Source organism: Excalfactoria chinensis, chromosome 3 (genome assembly GCF_039878825.1).
Source record: "Excalfactoria chinensis isolate bCotChi1 chromosome 3, bCotChi1.hap2, whole genome shotgun sequence".
Taxonomy (NCBI): Eukaryota; Metazoa; Chordata; class Aves; order Galliformes; family Phasianidae; genus Excalfactoria; species Excalfactoria chinensis.
The window spans coordinates 4730822-4746716 of record NC_092827.1 but is presented as its reverse complement, the minus strand read 5'-3'; the positions used below and the strand labels follow the sequence as shown (position 1 = coordinate 4746716).

Genomic DNA, 15895 nt, shown 5'->3' with positions numbered 1-15895 from the left:
AGCGGTGGTTAATAGGCGGGGCGGCGAGGCGGCGGCGGGAATTGCGACGGCGGCGGAGCGGTGAGGAAAGAGGTGGGGGCGGGATGGCGGCCTGAGCGGGGAGACGGGAACGTAATGGGGATGGGGGCGGCCGGGATGGGGATGGGGGCGCTCGGAGCTGGGCTGGGGGGGCACTGAGGGCCGAGGAGGGTCTGGGCTGCCCGCGGGGCGCTGTGGTGGGGATGGGCTTTAACAGAGAGCGGGGTTTGCTGGGCATCAGGCCTTGGGGGATGTGGAACAGGGGGTGAGGTTGGAAGGGGAGGTTTGGGTGAGTGCAGTGGATGGAAGCAGGGGGGGTGGGTCGGGGGTGGGTTAGTGATGGGTGAGGGGTGGGTTAGTGATGGGTGAGGGGTGGGTTAGTGATGGGTTGGTGGTGGGTTGGTGGTGGGTGAGGGGTGGGTTAGTGATGGGTGAGGGGTGGGTTAGTGATGGGTGAGGGGTGGGTTAGTGATGGGTGAGGGGTGGGTTAGTGATGGGTGAGGGGTGGGTTAGTGATGGGTGAGGGGTGGGTTAGTGATGGGTGAGGGGTGGGTTAGTGATGGGTGAGGGGTGGGTTAGTGATGGGTGAGGGGTGGGTTAGTGGTGGGTGAGGGGTGGGTTAGTGGTGGGTGAGGGGTGGGTGAGGGGTGGGTGAGGGGTGGGTTAGTGGTGGGTGAGGGGTGGGTTAGTGGTGGGTGAGGGGTGGGTTAGTGGTGGGTGAGGGGTGGGTTAGTGATGGGTGAGGGGGTGATAGGATAAGGCTGGTCTTGAGGTGTGTGGGGGAGCTGAGCTGGTGGGGAGGGAACTCTGGGATGTGGGAAGAGCTAAAAAGCTGCAAGTGAGGGACTCGAGGCTGGCATCTGAGCCTGGAGTGGTGGTGAAGGTGCAGGGAGGCGCTGCATCCATTGAGGGATCAGTACGGTTATGTGGGGGAAGGTGAGGTTGGAAGATCTGTTAAACAGGAGAAGTTGGGCTTCTTTTTATTCTTTAAAAGTCAGTTCTGTTCTAGTCAGTTCAGCTGTTACCCAGGAGGGCTCCTCCTCCCTTTCCTGCCCTGCTCACTGAACGTGTTCACTTGGCCCTTTTTCTTGCTCACAAAACTTGCTCCGCTGTGGCTGGATCAATGTCACTTCCCATGTTGTTGTGTCCTACTGTGCAGTCAGGATTGGACTTGATAATGCCTTGTAGTTACCATGGATATTGGCTTCCTCTTAAAACCCAGCTCTGGCTGTCAGTCCTTGTGCAGCTGCAATGTATAATGATGTACGTACCTCTAAAATCGACTCCACTTGGAAGTATTTGCTCGTGATAGTCGGTGAGCTGCACGGTTTGGGAGTTTTAAGCTTTTTATCCTCTTCCTTTCTAGGATTTTGCTGCAGGTGGCAACTGATTGTCATGACTTCAAGCACTGCCCTCTGATTTGCTGTTCGTGGGGGCCAAAGTGAGAGATGGCAGCAGAAGCCAAGTACAGCATTATTGGGGAAGTGGGCCGAGGGAACTATGGGGTGGTTTATGAGGCAATCGTTAACAAAACCAGAAGCAAAGTAGCTGTGAAAAGGATGCAATGTAACGTGCCTGAAAACGCAGAGCTGGCTTTGCAAGAGTTCTGGGCCTTGCAAAGAATCCAGAGGCAACATGAAAACGTGATCCAGTTGGAGGAGTGTATCCTGCAGAACGGCCAAGTCTGTCAGCCCATTAGTCACCGTTACGGGAAGTCAGACGGCCACTTGCTGCTGATTGAGACCTGTCTGAAAGGGCGGAGGTGCATGGACCCCAGATCAGCCTGTTTTCTGTGGTTTGTGATGGAGTTCTGTGATGGTGGGAACATGAACGAGTACCTGCTGTCCCGCAGCCCGGATGCCCAGCTGAATAACAGCTTCATGCAGCAGCTCAGCAGCGCTGTGGCTTTTCTGCACAGGAACCAGATTGTGCACAGAGACCTGAAAGCGGACAATATTTTGATCTCTCATAAACGTGGGAATCCCATAGTAAAGGTAAGGGAATAAAACTTGGCTGTAGCGAGTTTGTGATCTGCATGCTTCTGCATTATGTGCTGGGGAACGGTCTTTGGTAAGTGTTACGATATGCTCTACTTTGTAGCCTGTAATAAATGTATTCAGAACATCTGACGTCAAGTGTGGGAGGGCTTTCAGGAGACTTGGAAGGACATTTAGATCACGATGGCATGTGTCTGTAACATACTTCTTGTGCTGCTGAGGGCTGCAGTTCAGGATTGTCTCGCTTCTGCACACTAGATAATCAGAGAGATCACCAACGGCCAAAGATGAGGCAATATTTTCTCTTCCCTTAAACTTTAAGAACATACCGTCCTGTTACAACAGCTAATGCTTCCAATATTGCTGCCTCAAGCACATATTGATGTTCGGGGAGGTGGGGAGTTCGTGTGGGTTGATGCCCTGACTGAGGTAAAGATAACCAGCACCAAACTGAAACTCGGTTACAGCTCTCTAAAAAGCAGCTGTAAATGTGGGAGCCAGCTTGCTGCTCAACTTTCAGTCCCAAGAGCTCCTGTAGCTGGACATAAAATAATAGCTCAGTGCATTGCAGATAATTTATGTCTTGACCACCTAGATCAATAGCAGTATTTATACCTCGACCTGTAGAGCCATCGGGGGATGTTTAAATCAATGTCATCTTAATCACTGGATAATAACAGTAAAGGAAGTTACTCGGTGCGCTCACATGGGAACCACAAGAGCCACTTCTACCATAGCTATAGTTTGAGTTATGTTAGTGCCCAATTAGAATGAGCTTCTCAGAAAGAGAACAACCAGACACTGGGTGTCTTCATCCCAGGGAGAAGAGCAAACAACATGGAAGGAACAGGGAGTGGGCACCTCACAGGGAATACCAGCTCTCTGTTCTCTTAGGGTTGCCACCTGATGACTGTTAGTGCCATGGTGGGTTTCAGAGTGAGCTGCTGTTTGCAAGTGCTTTTATAAAGTCGGTGTTTGTGAGTAGCTGCTATTTCTTCTCATCTTGTATTGCAGGTGGCAGATTTTGGCCTCAGCAAGGTGTGTCGGGGGAAAGGGAACGTGAACCAGCACCGCTTCTCCTCTGCCTGTGGGTCAAACTTCTACATGGCTCCAGAAGTGTGGGAGGGTCACTACACAGCCAAGGCTGATGTGTTTGCCCTTGGGATCATTTTCTGGGCTATGGTGGAGAGGATCACCTTCCGAGATGGAGATACCAAGAAGGAATTGCTTGGTGAGGATCAATGCTGGCCTGCTGTGTGTAGGTGTTCGGTAGGGATCCCCCACGAGGTTTCTACCAGTCACACTTTAGCATGTGGCTCTTATCAGGGGTTTGCACCAATCTTGCCTTATTCTCCCCCAAGTGCAGAGCAGTCTCCTCTATGAGACGGGATCACCTGGCTCCTTGGAACATCCTTCCAGTACTTTAAGTTGTAAACTTGGAAGGGATGTTTAGATGAGCTTTGCTGCTCTCTGGCTGAATTTCCTGTGCTTAAGAGATGCAAAATCTCACAGGGATGACTCGTCCGACGGCCCTCCTCTGTCCGCCTCCTCCTTCCAAATCCTCCACATACGAGCACGCCTGAAATACTTTGTACCAAATGATTTCAGAGAAATATATTGCAGTGAAAATCCATCCCGAGAGGAGAGGATGCCAGTCATGCACATTAGCATAATAATTCAAGACCTCTACCCAGTCCCTGAGATCATAGAATAACTCTCTGTCTTTTAAATGCTTGAATTCTTAACGTGAAAGGGATTTCTGTGCGGGAACTTTAGGAAGATTTTGTGTTGCTCCTTTACATTTATTTATTTTTTAACGGGTTCAATTCTAATGGTACTATTTATTGCTTTTCAAAATGCCAAACGCTGATAAATGTTTTAGTTCCTGCCTACAAAAACAAGCAAATGGTTGCAGCTGAGACCAAAGCGCCAACAGATTCCATTAAAATAGCAACCCGCCAACCTGAGATAAGGAGCTTGTGTGGCCAACCTTTTCCATACACAGACAGGTCACTGCCTTTGAAACATTTATTCTTTGCTTGGTGCAGGGGCAGAACAGCTTGAGTGAGCAAAGCTGTTTTTGCTGCCTGTTTTGGAAGCCAGTTAATCATTTTCAACAACCGGTGAAATTATTTAGATTACCGGGAGTAAATTTACATTTCCCTTCCTTAATCTCGCTGAGGAGAAGTTGGCTAACGGTAAATGGCATGTGCTGTCATTTTAATTGAAAATTATTTGACTTACTGAGCAAATAAGTTTCGTGTTTAACTCTTTCAAGTCACCTGAACCAAGCACAGCCTGCTTCTTCCTTCCCTCTCCCACAGCTTCCAGGTCTGCTATGGGGCTGAAACAGTAGAAAACTGAGGAGGTTCACTTTGGTAAATGCTTGGCAAGCGTGCCACGCTGAGGTTTGTTTCCACCCGTGGTTATGCACGCAGCCTTCTGTAACATCTTGATTACTGTTGGACAGTTAAAGCCTGTTCCGATAACAGCCTCTTGCTATGTTTGCCTTGGCAGTCGCTTCTAACAAGTGATCTTTTTGGTAATCTTTCAGATGTTTTGTTTCCCAGGCTGTCTGTCTGTACTGGACAAGGCAGTGCTTTGTATAGGCTTTTCTTGTGTAAGCTGACTCCTTCTCACCTGTATTCAGGAACTTGCATCTGCCAAGGCAAGGAGCTTATTCCACTTGGGGAAGCGTTGCTGGAGAATCCCAACCTGAAGTTACAGATTCCTCTGAAGAACAAGAAGTCCATGCCAGATGATCTCTGCAAGCTCCTGCACGATATGTTAGCTTTTAACCCAAAGAAACGATTGGACTCCTTCCAGCTGGAAGTCCGAATCAGGCAAATCTCCTATGGCAAGAAGTGCCAGCGCTCCCTCTCATAGAGACAAAGGGCATTCAGGTTAGTGTCTCTGCCCAGCTCCTCTCTGTCTGGCGTGAGCAGACAGGGGACTTCTTGTTGTTGACCTCCTGGTCAAAGCCCTTTAAATCAAACTTGACCTGTAGCAGTCGGGAAATCTTGGCACTGGGTAGATGTGGTCAAACTAGGAGGAAAAAATTGGTTGAATTACTTTTAACAAAGAAACTTCTGCCTCTTTAGTGGTGCGTGTTCAGGGAATTGGCTGCACTGGCCCTTGAGCTGTGTCTGAGCCAGCCTGTCTTTTACCCCAAATCCCAACAGTTTCCATAAGTGATCTGTCATCGCTCCAGCATTTACTGCTACTGGTGTTGGTTCATTTACTAATATATTTGATAACTAAATATAATCCCAAGTGAGCAAAGGGTCAGAGTTGCAGTGTATTTGTAGCTGTGCACCTGAAGTATATTGAGGTATAATAGCAACAGTCAGATCAAAGACATTTTGTAATTGACATGGTCCATTGCAATACAAATACATAGAATCGTAGAATGGCCTGGGTTGAAAACGATCACAGTGATCATCCAGTTCCAACCCCTTGCTGTGTGCAGGGTCACCAACCAGCAGCCCAGGCTGCCCAGAGCCACATCCAGCCTGGCCTTGAATGCCTGCAGGGATGGGGCATCCACAGCCTCCTTGGGCAACCTGTGCCAGTGGAATTTGTTTCTTATCACTTTCATGCTCTTGACCATGTGCCAGACTTGCCCTCCTAGCACAAAGTGTTTTTTCCTTCCCAGGTGTTTACCCATTCTGAACTACTTTATAGGGAACAGTGATAACCTTAGCAGCGTTTTCTTTGGCAGGCAGACTTCCCATCTGAGGTTTGTTGGTTCCACCAAGGCCGGCTCCTCCACCTCTGTTACATGCAATTATCTTCTGCACTGCCTTCAGATGAATCACTCCAGGTCCTTGTAAAGCACATCAGCTTTTACTATCTAACTTGGAAGTCTTCTTCCTGATGTGTTCCAGAATCACTTCTTTCATATCTGTATTCATCTTATAATTACTTCGTATCCTGAAGCTCCTTCCGACTTGAGTTGTTTCAAATCAATAACAGTTTGGGTTACAGCAGTGACTTTAGTTCATGGATGCGTGACCTATATTTTCAATTACCCACTTTCATCCCCTCTCAGTGAGAAGAAACAATGAATGACACCATATATTTCTCTGTCCTTTCCTACAGTCACAATAACTCCAGCTTTGTGTCGTTGGCTCATTTCCTATTGTGCTGAGGACGTTAGTGAAAACACTTCATTAACAAGTCCTTTGCCGGTGCCAATCTTGATAAAACTCTGCTCTAGCCTCTTTTCTGAATTATCCATTTCAGTTTTCCCTTGGGCCTGGTTAACTGCCTTACGTTTTCCTCTTTAATTGCAGTCCTCTCCTGTTTATCTAAAGCTGCCTCGTGGTGCTACAGCAAATGCTTCACTGAAATCTCCGAGGACAAGACCAGCACTACTCGGTACCTAGGGAAATAGGTTTTGTTGCTGAAAACCACTTAATTTATCTGCAGTTCTAGGGAGTCCCACCTGCACCAGGAGGCCTGGCACTGCCACAGCATTGGAGCCACTAGTTGGCAGGGCAGCCCTGAAATGGTTAGGTTGCTAAAGAGGAATATGCAAGAACAAATCGAAGTGGTTCCTGCAACACAGTGTTGGGTTTACTGCTGTTTGTTCTCTTCTGATCTTTCCTGTTTCATAGGTAGGCTTGTGGTCAAGGTTCAGAAGAAAACGGGTTGCACAGCCAGGAGATGTAACTGAATAAGCCATATCAGTTTGGTCAAAGCTCTTTATTTTCATAGGAATCATAGAATTGCTTGGGTTGAATGGGACCTCAAGGATCATGAAGCTCCAGCGCCCCCACCACAGGCAGGGCCACCAACCTCCACATTTAATACCAGCCCAGGGCCCCATCCAGCCTGGCCTTGAACACCTCCAGGGATGGATGGGGCATCCACAGCCTCTCTGGGCAGCTGTTCCAGCACTTCATCACTCTCTCTGTAAAGAGCTTCCTCCTGATATCCAACCTAAATCTTCTGTCCTCCAACTTAAAACCATTTCCTCTTGTCCTGCTGTTATCTACCCTTGTACAGATTTGCCTCCCCTCCTGTTTATGGGCTCCCTTCAGGTACTGAAAGGCTACAATGAGGTCACTTCTCTTCTCCAGGCTCAAAAAGCTCAGCTCCATCAGCCTGTCTTTGTAGGAGAGGTACTCCAGCCCTCTGATCATCTTTGTGGCCCTCCTCTCCAACAGCTCCCAGTCTTTCTTGCGCTGCTGGCCCCAGATCTGGATGCAGTGCTCCAGATGGAACTCATGAGGTCAGAGTAGAGAGGGACAATCACCTCCCTGTCCCTGCTGGCCACCCCTTTTCTGATGGAATTTTCTGACATAGGGCATCTCAGAGTGGTGTGAATAACCTAAAACTCTAAAGAGTTTTGTCCTGTTAATGTAAAGGCAAGGAGATGGGTATAACCTATTATCTGAGGAGTCTTTATGTTAAATAATGCTGAGATCTGGGGTTGTGTACCTGCTCTGTGCTGCTCCCTGAGCGTGTGCTATTGCTACTGAGGCAGAATGGTGGGCATGGGGACCTTTGGGCTGGGCTGCTCTTCCTGCCAAGTAGGATGTTACCTTGCAACTTTGGCATGTTTCATTTATAGGTGTTGTGTCCCACCGTGCTCTGGAGGCCCTGGAGATGGCGAATGACTGATTTCCTTTGGAAAGAGCGGATGGATTGTGAAAGCTGGATGTAGAAACCCTGCTGCCTTCCGGTTCCCCCAGACGGTTTTATTTAAATGGACAGTAACTTTATTTATTTGTACAGTAATTTTAAAAGAACTACAAAGTTTTGTTTTTATTTCTATGTAAGCTTTCCTTTTATAACACGTCTCCTTTAATGCAGCAAGTGGCACAGGTGAAACCCTGGCTGTGGTGACCTTACTTGTTTGGCTACTCGTGGCACAGGAGTTTTGGAAGTGGTTTCCTATAAGAGAACCCTCATTCATCCTTCTGCTGCCTCTCTGTGCTATCCCTGTTAGGGGACCCCAAAGAAATGGGTAAGATGGTCTTAAGACCGTCACGTCTGCCCTGCTGTGCATTGACCAGCTCTCGGCCTTGTCTTGGTGCTGATAAAGCGACGTTGCTTGTCCTTGGCACTGCAGACAGGAGTTGTCTTTGCAAGGTTTAATTGGAGCTTTGTGTGCGATTCCTCACGTTGCTGAGCCACGTAGCTGAGCAATGGCTGTGGGATGAGCTGGCGCTGCGCTCCCTGTCTGCTCTGAGAAGTTGAAACAGAAACAAAAATGTATTTTCCTCACTTTTGAATATTCTTGCTTAGATGAACTAAAACGCTTTCTTAAAATAAATACAAAGAATGTTAAAGATGCCAACTCTTGATTAGAACGTATGCGTCACTAACACTTAAAGCAGTTTAAGGAATCGTGCTTCCTGCTGTGTTAGCTGCTTGTGCCAGCTGTTCTTACAAGAGAAATGAAAAGGATTGAACTGGAATCTTGGCAGGTAAACGGCGACTCTTAATTTACACCCTGTTTGAAAAGTATTTGGATGGGTCTGTAAACCAATGCTGATGTTTCCTTCAGGAGCTGGGAGCCCCCAATGCTTCCTTCTGCTCTGCTCTGTTGTGCACAGCTGAAATCGTGTCCTTCAGGGACAGCCTCCCCTTCTAGGAAAGGACCAAACTGCCTAAAGGAAGGTAACGTGGGGAGCCCCTTTGCCATGCAGCAGACCTTGGCGAGCTGTGTTGTTCCTCCCTCCTGTAAGAGCAGGCTGAGTGTAAGCAGTGTCAGAAGCCTGATTCATGGAGAGGACCTTTCCTCCTGCAATGTCTTTATCCAGAGGCTGTGCTGCCCTTCTGTAAGGACTGACCCCAGGCTGCAAAATACAGCCTTTAGTTGTCCTGCCCAGACAAGCGGCTGTTGACCTCTACCCCTGTAACAGATACCTAATGGGGGGCTCTATGGTGTTCCCTGAGAACAGCTGTTGTGAGAACATAAGAAATAAGTTAAAACCATTCAGCTCTGCTCGATGTTTGGTTTTAGAGAAGCCCTAATGCAGCGGTGCTGCTGGGTGCAGGGTGTGCAGCAAGGAAAGGCCAGGTGTTGTGATGCTTGTTTGGCTCTTGAGGCTTCTGCTGGAGGTTAGAAGCGATCTGTAGGCGTGCATCTGCATCTCTTGTCCAAGAGCTGGATGACCCTGTTCAGGAGAAAGCTTCTATCCCAGCTCTCCTATGAGACCAGCTGCTTTGGAGCCAAATCTACCCACACAACAGGCCGCCCTAATTCTAGCTGTTGCCTTGGTTTGCAACTCATCTTTGCTGGCCGTGGAGTCATAACTGTACGTGGGGGTTTTTCTGCAGAGCTGCTGTTCTGAAGTATGACTTTTTCATCTCTTTCCCCTCTTGTACCCACTGCTTGTTCTCTGCTCCCTGTTGTCAGAGCAGGCGAGTGCCACTGGCTTTACTGGCTGGGCTGTGGATAGGTTTGTGTGCCCTTTCCCCACTTAGGAAAAAATGGGCTGTGAAAACGGTTGCTTATTACTCCTTTCCCTCCTTGTTTTGCCATGCAAGGGTATCATCCTCACGGCTGCTGCTGTTTTTTTTAGCTACCTGTACGCCACTCGAGTCTCTGTACCTTATAAATTAATAAAATGCCGTGTGTTTAGCGGTTGTTTTTGCTGGTGTTTTCTTACTAATGCATTAGCCACTTAGTGCCTCTTTTGAAGGAGGAAGTGTCGTATGTGATGACAATTTAGTGGGTCTTACACCCGGTGAATTGCTAAACGAACATATGCAATGACAACCTCTAATTTAAATGACTGCTCGGGGAAGGTGGGGGAGAATCTTAGAGCTGCTGGGTGTAGCTCTTTAGAAACAAGCTTGCTATTCAATAGTGATCAGAAGGGGAAGTGTAATGTCTGTAACCAGGAGGGAACAGAATAAAATGGGAGCGTGTGAACCCCCCTGCGTTAAGGGGGTTCCTACATTGCTGCTATCTCTAAGGTGCCCTGCTCCTAAACAGCTTTTCTTCCTGCTCAAGACCCTTTAGGGAGCCCAATAAAACATCAGACACCAAATATTCTTGTGTTTCCCTCCTCTTGTGGCCAAGTTGCTGTGTGAAAGCTGCTGCTTCGGTGGTGGTGAGAGCTGCTGGAGTGACTCTTAAGAGAGTGCTCGGGAGAGCAGCAATGCTGCCCGGTGCATCGCTGGGTAATGGGGCTGCGGTGGGTGCTCAGCACCCTGCTCCTGTGCTTTGGTGCTGTTGTTTCTTCCCTAGGTCAGAGCTCAGATGCTGGTGACGAAGGATGTGCCGCCATTTATCATCTGCAGTCAGTCTGTCTCGAAGCAAAAAAAGAATGGAGAGGAATGCGGAGCTGTGATTCAGCTTCGTGTTTCAGCAGGGCCGGCAGTGAGGGTGAAGCCTCGTTCTTCTGCTGTGACTGGGAGAAATGGGTGAGTCGTTCCTCATTTTTCTCTCTTGCGACGAGCCTGGTGTGCATCAGAGCAGTTGGTTAGAACAGCCCTCTGAACGCCATTTGTCCATCACGGGCAGGCGCTGAAATCGATTGCTTTGGGTTAAGGATGCTTCAGACTAGTTAACTTTCTTTTTCAATAGAACAAAACTCACCACTCACGGAGACAGGAGGTATCTAAGGGGCTGAGTTTGACAAGGGAAGAATTAAATACTCGCTACTGTCCCAGGCAGGATGGAGTCAGTTTGATGCGATTCTGTTTGTCTCTCAAATTAAGTGCTGCATCCAAATTATTCACCAGCAGCACCCTCCATTCATCACAAATTCCAGCTCATCTCAGCAGCCAGCAGAAGCAGAAGGTCTTTTTTTCTGTGCTTGTTAAATACAGCACAGTAGCTGTTACTATTACAGCTTCTGGGAAGATGCTGGGGAAATAAAATGCCCAGGTCTGTTTATCACAGAGAATAATGAAGGCGCTCCGGATGCCTGTCACCGAGCAGTTATCTACGGGCAGCCAACATGCAGATGGGGCAGCTTGAGAGATGCATCATCTAAAGAGGTGCATGGGAGCGGGTTGGATTCGGTGTCTCATCTCAGCAGGGGCTGCAGATGAGATAAGGAGAGCAGATCTGCCAACCCATGCGTGCGGCTGGGGCAGGAGGGAGCGATGAGCCGGAGCCGATTCTCCAGCATCTGCTGTTGGGATCTGTTTTGCAAAGTGCCCGTCCCTGCGTGATTCTGATTCATCAGCCAGAAACGCCGCCTTGAGCAGAGGGCCCAGGTGAGCAACTGAATTTCATAGAATCACAGAGCGGCCTGAGTTGAAAAGGACCACAATTTCTTTGGGATGGATTGGTAAGAGCGAAGCATTGAAGCTTATATGCGGTGTGAGCCAGGCGTGTGGTACACAGACTGAACCTGGAAAGAGAGCTTTGCAGTGGCATTTAGCTGTGGATACGTCCTAACCTACCTCAGGAACAAAGCCCACCCTTGCTGCTTCGTGCATTGGAGGATAAAGGCTATTTCCTACTGAGAAAGCTAATGTTTGTGGCAGCCTCATCAAGCAGTTGTACCTCTGGTGCTCAGTTCATGTTCTCAGATAAGCTACCTTGTTCCTCCTCTCTCCCCCCCAACTTTGAATACATTCCTCTTTTGTTCCTCTAAATAGCTGCTGCCTTCTCAAAGGAGCCCGGCGTCTGTAGCACGCATAACACAACCAGTGTATTTGCATTCTATTTGCAAAGCATGATACAGGTACTGGCAGCCAAAATGTAAAGACACCCACGTGCCCCGGCTGATGTTGTGCAGGAACATCGTCAAGAGTTGGATGTGAAAAGGTAATGAGCCTGCACAGTTCGATCTGTCAGTCCCTGTTGTTCTTTCAGGATTCTTCATACACTCTTAATTGATTTTGCTGAGGCTTTTTGAAGTTGGAAGCAGTGGTTTTCTCCCTTTAAGCTCTCCTTTTTTTCCTCTCACAGAGCTGCAGGATCAGAGAATTTAGATTAAATTGGTTTTAAATGGAAACAATGTGCAGTCTGTGGCATTATTCACACCTCCTAGCAGCCCGGCTGCCCTGCAGGCCAGGCCAGGGGGAGGTGAAAGCCTCCATTTGGGCACGTACTGGTGTGGTAGCAACAGGACATGGGTTTAATACCCACGACCTGTCAATGTTTTCCCTCTTGCATCTTTTAAATCAGTGAGACAGCAGTTTTCCTACTGGGTTTGTAGATGCTTCGCCTAAGCCGAGCTATGATATGGATTCCAGCCCTGTATAACAGGTGATACTGACACCCCATGCTGGGATCAGGACTTGGTTTCGTGCCCTTGCCGCCTCCTCTTTACAACCTCCCCTCATCCCAGCAAACCTAGAGAAGCTGCCGACACAGACAGCAGCAGGATTTACTGCAAGACAATAAACCCACGGGAAACAAATCCCTCCAACTACTTTGCTACACGCAGTGATGGGGGGTTTGAGGTCCCAGTGTGAGGGAGGAAGAATCTCCTACAGATGCTCCTGCAGGAAGATGTGGGACCTCGAATTTCCCCGGCCAGGAGGAGATCTGAAAGGGCTGTGGGAGGCACTGAGCCCTCACAGGGCTGTGGATGGGGCTGGGAGCTGGTTCTGGCACCCAGGAAACATCAATGGGTGCTACAACACCTGCTAGAGCTCGCCCTGAGCAAACCCACACCCCTGAGACATGGCAGGGCAGACAGGCAGCAGCATCAATAAATCGATGGCAAAGCACTTCCTCCGCCTGGGAAAGGGCTGGAGGAGCGCAAGGACTTTGTGCTGCTGCTTACCTCAGGTCTGGCTTTGTTTCTGATGTTCTTTCAAACCACTTGCTTCCTATTCTCATTAAACAGAGCTGATTGTGACTGCTGTCTGTTAAATCAAGCTCCTTTCTGTCTCCCGTTCCTCTTCATTCCATTTTCTTTCCTTGCAGAGTCGTGGCAGATTCCCTGAGCCCTTGGCACGACGCTTATTGCACCAAAGGCAGGAGGCAGCCCCTCCTGCTGCCACACCAAGGCTGCCAACAAAGAACAAATCCCAAGGTGGCAGGAAGGCATCGCTCCTTGGGCACAGGTCAGGTGCTGCCCTGCATCGCTGCTTGTACTGCACTCAGTGCCTGCTGCTTTTAGGGCAGGAGACTTCCCTCTGCCTGCTGGCCTCGGCTATTTTCTGGGTTATTTGTCTTTTTTTTCCTATTTGTTTGTTTCCAGTTCACTTTTTTTTCTTACTGGATAGAGCTGCTGGGGTTCCAGGAAGCGGCGCAACTCAGTGTGGCTTTGGGTGACCAGCTGGACACAGGAGGTGCCAACTTGAAGCCAAAAATGGATATTCTTCGTTTCCCCCCCCCAAGCTGAATAACATTTGTTTTGCTAAATTCACCCCTTTCAAACATAGATGGTCCTGCTGGATGTATAGATTGCCTTTAATGTGAATGACTGCACAGCAGCTCAGCTGCCTTCCTATGTTCATCTCCTTAGACGTGGTGCTTTGTTTCATAGAGTCACTGAATGGTTGGGTTGGAAGGTACCTTAAAGCCCCTCCAGCCCTAACTGTGGGCCCACAACTCTGGGCTATGTGCCCTTCACCAGCTCAGGCTGCCTAGGGACCCATCCATGGCCTTGAGCACCTGTGGGAATGGGGGACCCTGTGCATCACCTGGCAGGTGGCCGCAGGGAGAAGCTGGGGGCAGAAACCACTGCAGCCAACAAAGCTGTAGGCAGAGAATCACAGAATCATAAAGTCATAGAATGGCCTGGGTTGAAAAGGACCACAATGACCATTCAGTTCCAACCCCCTGCTGTGTGCAGGGTCAGCAACCAGCAGCCCAGGCTGCCCAGAGCCACATCCAGCCTGGCCTTGAATGCCTGCAGGGATGGGGCATCCACAGCCTCCTTGGGCAACCTGTTCTGGAGTTGTCCACCATGACACCCATCAAGACAACCTGCTGCATGCAACACTGCTCTGGGGATACAGTATGATGTGCAAGTGCACACACTTCTTTGCTGTAGTGATGCCTGTGGGGTCCTTCAGGCTGGGGCTGGGCACTGGAGCAGTGCAGAGCAGCAGCAGCAGGGTGGCTCAGTGTGATGGTGACAGAGGGAACAAGCAGAGGGGCCAGGAGCTGCTGCAGAAATGCAGGCACGTCCCTGCCTGTCCCTGTGCTGCTCGTTCAGAGCTCACTCACAGCAGGGGCAAAAGCTGGGGGCAGCAGGAAAGGAACCCACTGTGCAGCCCTTGTGCAAAGAGGTGCACTTAGCAGGCACTTGTGAAGCGCTCCAGCGCTACCAAGGCAGGGCAGGAGGTAATTTTCAAGCAACGAAGAAAGGCATATAAATAGAAGCAAGAGAAATATTGAAGCTGGCAGGGCCGCTTTGCAGATCAGAAAGCAGAGAGCTGCAGTCAGGGAAGCAGTGCGGGCACCCCAGGCCATGATTGCTGCTCCAGCAGCACCATTAACAATCTGCTTTCCTTATGGCTTGCTTGCTTTTCCCCTCGGTTGTGATGGCTGCAGGTGGGGAGGCACAGCCCTTCCTGGTGCTTTCTTCTTGGATGGCATCAGCCTGGAAACCCTTCTTCCTGACCCGGGCTGTGATGGGTTGATGTGATTTTGCCCTTCAATATGCAAAAATCCAACTTGGAGCCTTCCTACCCTGGGCTGCCTCGCTACAGCTGTGGGAGCAGACACTGCCCTTTGGTTTTACAGGCAAATCCCATTTTCTTGACTTTGCTCGACTTATGGCCGGCTTGCTTATGCTTCTGTTTGCTTAACCTAATGCTTTTGCCTCTAACTTTGGAGGGAGAGGAAGCTGCAGGTTGTCCACCCCACTCACCTCAATGTGTTTCGTTTCCTCCAGGCATCCCTGCACTCTTAAATTGAGTCCCATGCAGAAGGTGCTGTGCTGGGCCACCACAAGACAAGGCAGGGCTGCCCATAACAGCCACCTGCAGCAAAGTGTGACTGTTCCAGGCTTTGAAAGCAACGCTCCCTTTTGCAATTAACTGCAGGATGCAATGAGCTGATTCCTTCCCCCGCTGGAAGGAGCTACCTGTTCTGCTGCAGGTGCCGCTCAGATGCTGGGGAAACAAAGTGATGCGATGAGCCAACCTTTCAAGGTAGTGCAAGAGATAATGTTTGGGCCAACACAAAGAATCCTCATTGGAGGGAGATGGGGAGGCTCTGCCACCTTTGGGTGCTGCTCTCTGCCATGTCCTCGTGCACTAAGCACTGCTCAGCGCAGCCGTCGTTAAGCGCCGGTTTTATTGCACAGTGCTGCTGTCTGCCAGCAAAGACCTGATGCGTTGTTCTATCGGTGCATGCTTATTAAATTTACAATTCATAATCAAAATCTTACGACATTGTTTTGCAGAAAAAGGCTTCTGTGAGGCTTGCTTCTTTTAATACCAACATAAAGGCTTCAAATGGTGCAATGCGTGTCGAAGCAGCCTTCAATCTCCTCCGAGCCCTCCGGCAGCGAAGCCCACATGACAGGCAGGCAGCAAAGTGCAAATTACAGGTCCCAAACAGCTGCACTTCACCTCAATGTGCGAAATTTGTCACCAGACAGCACTAATGCCTTGGAGGGAATGGCCTGGCTGAAAACATAAGCACAGACAGCTCTTTGCAATGAGGTTGGTGCCAGCGGCTCGGCACTGCTGAGCCCCACTCAGTGCCCACAGCCCCAATGCACATCCCCAGGCATGTCCTGGCTTTGTCAGAGGGCTGAGCTTTCAGATACCAAGTGCTGGGCTTTGCTTACCAAAAGATGAAGGCAGGTGGAGTTGAGCACGTCAGTGTGATTCACAGCGCATGGCAGCACCAGAACAGCCCCGTTCCGGGGAGAACGTGGAGGATTCAGCACAGAAATCGCAGTGCATCCATTTTCATCTCCTGTGCTTTGTGGTAGCAGAAGCTTAATGTGCCCCTATTACCAGTGACACCTTTCATCATCTCCTGATGAATT

The 15895-nt window shown here is 49.4% G+C and overlaps 1 protein-coding gene across 5 annotated transcripts; it reads left to right on the top strand.

The window, feature by feature from the left end:
- Positions 1–16: 16 nt before the first annotated feature.
- Positions 17–9592, top strand: LOC140250062 (serine/threonine-protein kinase PDIK1L-like). Of its 5 annotated transcripts, XM_072332454.1 has the most exons (6): positions 57–72; positions 1178–1281; positions 1385–2012; positions 3030–3246; positions 4666–4918; positions 7594–9592. In XM_072332454.1, the coding sequence occupies exons 3-5, from the start codon at positions 1467–1469 to the stop codon at positions 4899–4901; spliced, it is 999 nt and encodes a 332-aa protein (XP_072188555.1). In that variant the 5' UTR covers positions 57–72; positions 1178–1281; positions 1385–1466; the 3' UTR covers positions 4902–4918; positions 7594–9592. The 5 variants fall into 5 exon arrangements, with proteins under 5 accessions (XP_072188553.1, XP_072188556.1, XP_072188555.1 ...); XM_072332452.1 differs by lacking the exon at positions 1178–1281 and having other exon boundaries at positions 17–72; XM_072332455.1 differs by lacking the exon at positions 1178–1281 and having other exon boundaries at positions 35–60.
- Positions 9593–15895: the final 6303 nt, after the last annotated feature.

Bases quoted from the DNA above. Each gene is read 5' to 3' on its own strand.
- LOC140250062 (XM_072332452.1), top strand. From the start codon at position 1,467: ATGGCAGCAGAAGCCAAGTACAGCATTATTGGGGAAGTGGGCCGAGGG. The intron at 2,013-3,029 runs GTAAGGGAATAA...CTTGTATTGCAG, and splicing joins GTGGGAATCCCATAGTAAAG to GTGGCAGATTTTGGCCTCAG. The intron at 3,247-4,665 runs GTGAGGATCAAT...ACCTGTATTCAG, and splicing joins TACCAAGAAGGAATTGCTTG to GAACTTGCATCTGCCAAGGC.